Source organism: Bolinopsis microptera, chromosome 1 (genome assembly GCF_026151205.1).
Source record: "Bolinopsis microptera isolate Bmic1 chromosome 1, MBARI_Bmic_1.0, whole genome shotgun sequence".
Lineage (NCBI taxonomy): Eukaryota > Metazoa > Ctenophora > Tentaculata > Lobata > Bolinopsidae > Bolinopsis > Bolinopsis microptera.
Genome location: NC_087072.1, coordinates 22,793,949 through 22,798,717, shown reverse-complemented (window position 1 = coordinate 22,798,717; position 4,769 = coordinate 22,793,949). Strand labels below are relative to the sequence as shown.

The following is a 4,769-nucleotide window of genomic DNA, read 5'->3' as shown; positions in this document are numbered from 1 at the left end:
AATTATAACTTCATATCTAAATTTTTCGCCCTTCCAAATCATAATACTAATAAATCGGGTACAAATTTAATTTTTGATCTCTTGGCTTCTGGATGTAGATAAATTGTGGCTTCAGACCCAATTTTCAAACTGCGTAGATAATTTGAATTTTACATAAAGTTTCCTGGTTAATTTTATGAGACCATTTCCAAGAAAACGATATTGGTTCTAGTGAATACTGAATAAGAGCACCTAATAAGCAAACATCAAGCTTATAATATATTGTTTACATTACATGTAATGTGTAATTGGCCATGGAAGAGAGTAAATATCATTGATTTTATCAGTCCCTTGATAAATGGACCACAAAGGTTTTTAAAAAACATAATCTTACCTACAGGCTACACTTGAGTATGACTTGGTGTGTTCTCAGACTTGGGTGTTCTCAGAAAAATCAAAATTATGTCACACACCTGTCTACTTGCACGATGTAATGCGCCGCGAGGCTCTCAGTTACGTATCGTGAATTAGGTGTCAACCTACATAGCAGGAAAATTGCGAGTTAGAGGACTATTGAGTCATCTGTAGTCACGTGTATACAAATTTGGTGCTTTGACAAGTTTTTATTTCCGCACTATGTTTTCGGTAACACGTGAGCGATAACATTGGCTGTTCATGTTACTTAATTCATGTCATGACTGCTAAAATCATTGATTGACGTGGACTTCACTAATTATTCTCATAACGCATTGAAAGGGGATTTCACGTGAGCCACCCAGAGACCGTGGAATGTGTCCAGACACAAAGCAAACTTTGTCTTGGTCATCTCTTTGTAGATTCGTAATAAACTGACTCCTGGCCAAATGCTACACGTGACACTTCGACGAAGTTTTCTTCGGCGTTTCAGATTCAATTACCACTGCAGACAAATTTTCGGTAATTTTCTGTGATGCAACTTAGCCTATCTTATTACAGTATGCGTTTTGCGTTCTAATATTACAATTCCGTGTGCAATTACTATTTTGCAAAATGCTGGTCTTCTGCACAACACAATAAGCTAAACTCTCTCACGTACGTGCGACAGGTGCTATATGCTACCAAACTATACTGGTGGAAATTAATATCTTGTATAATTGTTGCCATTGACCAGACAGTTATTGTTGCATAGCTAGGGTGTGGCTTGGCAATCTGCCAGCTGTCCTAGCGTTCCTTGACTTGATAAGCTGTTCGTCTGACTTGACGTAACGCGCTACTAAAGTTTCCATATCGCGCGCAAGGATGTCCACGACCGTCTATATTTGCTTGTTTGTATAATCCTTCATGAAGGGTCTGGCAACGGAATGTGTGGAATGTGCTAAAGTAAATTCCTCAGGCCAGGGAGCGGGAAAGTCAGTAATTTTCCTTTCATTCTATTAATGTCTGTACTTGAACAGTCCGGAATCTACGGCAGTGACCGACTTGTTTGTGTTTACACCGGAATTGGTCTGATTCCTGACACTTATGCTCACACGGTCCTGAATTATTGATGAATCGTCAGCTCCAGAAAGAAGCAACATCGCTTTCAATGAGCTATTATAGAGCCTCATCACCCATGGCGTAACCATAGCGACTGGACAAACTTACTCGGTGACACTACTAGAGCACGTGCGTTTTATCCAGCAGTCATTTATGTCTATTGATCCTGTTGTTTCGCGTTCATCCAGACAACTATTAAACAAAATGGCAAGCCAAGCTAAGGGTCCACCCTATGAAATACCAGATGGATTTACAGATATGCTGCAACGCTTCGTGGTCCATATTCTGAGGAATCAGCCTGAAAATCTGCTAGACTGTGCCACAGAATACTTTCTGGGAATGCAAGGAATCAAAAAACCTCTGGAATCAAAAATGACTGGTGAGAACCGTGAAATGTCATACTTGAACCTCGATGGCAGTACAAATGCTTACAATGAAAACTCCGAGGACTCAACTTTACAGACAATCAGTCAATCCGTGTTAGCTGCTTCAAAACAATCAATCAGTAATGTAACATCCCCATGCATCGTTGAAGAGGGTTTGTCAACATTTTTATTATCGTTTATATTAGGATTTGACTGCTTTATTTTTCACGAAGAATACGAAATGTTAATTTGCAATAGCAAACAGCGAAATTTTTTGAACAAATTTTGTTTTGGCGATAATGTTTTTCATTCGACCATTCTTTCAGCTACAGCATCCGAGAAGTCACAAGAAAAGCCTAGTGTTCTATCAAGCACCTCGATTTCTAAACAAAAGATTTCACAAGCTCCTCTCAAGAAAGAGTCCTCAAGAACATCAAGAGTTTCAGTGAAGAAAAGTGTACATGTAGTTGGTCAACCAAAAAATTCCTCCACGTCAGTAAGGACTGCCTCCAAAGTCTCGTTGAAAAATAGGGAGTCATCTTCCTCGGTGAAAAATGCTTCTCAAGTTTCGGTTAGAAAGGAGAGAGCTCTTGTTTCAGTTAAGAAAGCGTCCCAGACACCTGTGAAGAAGGAAGTTTCTAAAGCATCTGTAAAGAAATCTCCAAGCAGTTCTTCTATTAATAGCATTTCTTCCTTAAAAAGCAACGCTTCGGTAAAGAGTAATGCTTCGTTAAAAAGCAGAGCCTCGGTAAAAAGCAGTGCCTCGGTAAAAAGCAGTGCCTCGGTAAAAAGCAGTGCTTCATTAAAAAGTAATGTGTCTGCTAAATCTCGTGCCACTGCCAAAAGCAGCGTAAACGGGATAGTTGCCGCATGTAGCGTAAACGCGACAGTTGCCACAAGCCGCACTACAGTTAAGAGCTCTTTAAGTAAAGCTTCCGCACCAAAGTTATCTAAAGCTTCAATTGTGGACGAGTCTCCGTCATCAACATCAACTGTCAAAGCCCTAGAGGAGGATATCAATATCATTGCAGGATCCCAAGCTGAAATTGCGCAAGAGGCTGTCCCTCAGCCAGATGGACTTCAAGCAAAAACCACACCTAGTTTATCAGCTATAAGCGATAAACCAGATAGTGAGTTGCCTACTGACGTACTAAAGTCAACCAGTCAGCTTCTAATCTCTCAGTTAAACTTTCAGACGCCGCTGCAGAGAACTCTGAGCCTGAACCTCAACTGTCAGAAAGTGCTCCCGAACCTCAACAACCAGAAAATACTTTGGAGAGTCAGCTACCAAACGAGAATGGACAATTACAGGAGAAAGTCTCTGAACAAGAAGTACCCGATGATATCAAGGAACTGCCAGCGAAGGGCTCTAAACTCTCTATGGCATCTGTCAAGAAATCACTAGGTTCAATCGGGCAGTCTATTTTGTCCATGAAATCATCTCATCACTCTGCTAAAGCTGGGGATGCAGAGCAAGTAGAGGCATCAATAACTAATGAAGACAATGTCTCGTTGAAGTCGAAGAAAGATGACGACAGTGCTTCAATAACAAGTGAAAAAGTCAGATCTTCTTCCAAGTTGTCGATGAAATCCCTTACTCACAAATTCTCAAAACAAGAGCAAGTAGAGGCAACCACAACTAATGAAGACAGTGTCTCGCTGAAGTCGAAGAAAGATGACGACAGTGCATCAATAACAAGTGAAAAAGTCAGATCATCTTCCAAGTTGTCGATGAAATCCTTAAGTCAGAAATTCTCAAAACTAGCAGCGGGATCAAAATCTTCGCTGAAACGATTTTCATCAGAAAAATCTCTGGACGCGATTGACGCAATATGCAAAGAGCCCTCAAAGGCTTCGATCAAATCTCACAAAGCAGGTGCTCTTGCTGAAGAACAAAGTGTGCTTGTGGAAGAGCCAAGTTCTCTCGCTGAAGAGCAGACTGCTGTCGTGGAAAGTACTCCAGCTGATGTCCAACAAGAGCCGATAGGAGAGCAAAATACCTCTTCTGAGGAAGTGAATGCACCAGATGATAAGCTTAGCACCTCTGCTGAAGAGATGAGTGCTCCTGCTCAGGACCAAAGCGCTTCTGTCGAAGAGGAAGACAGTCCTGTTGAAGAGTCAAGTGCACCTGCCGAAGATGTAAGTGCTCAGGACCAAACCGAAGATGATGTTGCTCCAATTGAGTCAAATGACCCTGCCGAAGAGACGAGTACTATTGTCGAAGAACAAAACGCCCCTGGCGAAGAGCTTAGTGCAGAGGACCAGAACATTGCCCCGGCTGAAGATCAAAATGCCCCTGTCGAAGAGCAAAGTGCCCCTGCTGAAGAGCTAAGTGCCCCTGCTGAAGAGCAAAATGCCCCTGTTGAAGAGCAGAGTGCCCCTGCTGAAGAGCTAAGTGCCCCTGCTGAAGAGCAAAGTGCCCCTGCTGGAGAGCTAAGTGCCCCTGCTGAAGAGCAAAATGCCCTTGTTGAAGAGCAAAGTGCCCCTGCTGAAGAGCTAAATGCCCCTGCTGAAGAGCAAAATGCCCCTGTTGAAGAGCAAAGTGCCCCTGCCGAAGAGTCGACTGCTCTTGTCGAAGAACAAAGCGTCCCAAGCGAAGCGGACCAAAAAGTCGACCCTGCTGAAGAACAAAAAGATCCAGTTGAGGAGCTGAGTGCCCATACTGCAGATTCATGCGCTCTTGTCGGAGAGCAAAGTGCTCCTAGCGAAGAGCTTAGTGCAGAGGACCAGAAAGTTGCGACTGCTGAAGAACTAAGTGCGCCTGCTGAAGACCAAATTGCACCTCCAGCAGAATAAACGGTACTGGAACATCATGCTTATGGATATGCGTACATAGGCTGACTGATTACTTAGTATCATTCTAAGTGTTTGTTGATCATACAATTTGTTAATATTACTACAAACATGGAC

General features: G+C 42.5%; 2 protein-coding genes across 2 annotated transcripts in view; both read left to right on the top strand.

The window, feature by feature from the left end:
• Positions 1 to 4,769, top strand: part of LOC134825041 (uncharacterized) — an 852,482-nt gene that overhangs the window by 688,417 nt on the left and 159,296 nt on the right. The window lies entirely within an intron of this gene.
• Positions 1,435 to 4,762, top strand: LOC134818900 (fibrous sheath CABYR-binding protein-like). The gene is made up of 2 exons (XM_063828615.1): positions 1,435 to 2,032; positions 2,186 to 4,762. The coding sequence occupies exon 2, from the start codon at positions 3,240 to 3,242 to the stop codon at positions 4,653 to 4,655; it is 1,416 nt and encodes a 471-aa protein (XP_063684685.1). The 5' UTR covers positions 1,435 to 2,032; positions 2,186 to 3,239; the 3' UTR covers positions 4,656 to 4,762.

Excerpts from the sequence above, each read along its gene's own strand:
- LOC134818900 (XM_063828615.1), top strand. The coding sequence starts at position 3,240 with ATGGCATCTGTCAAGAAATCACTAGGTTCAATCGGGCAGTCTATTTTG.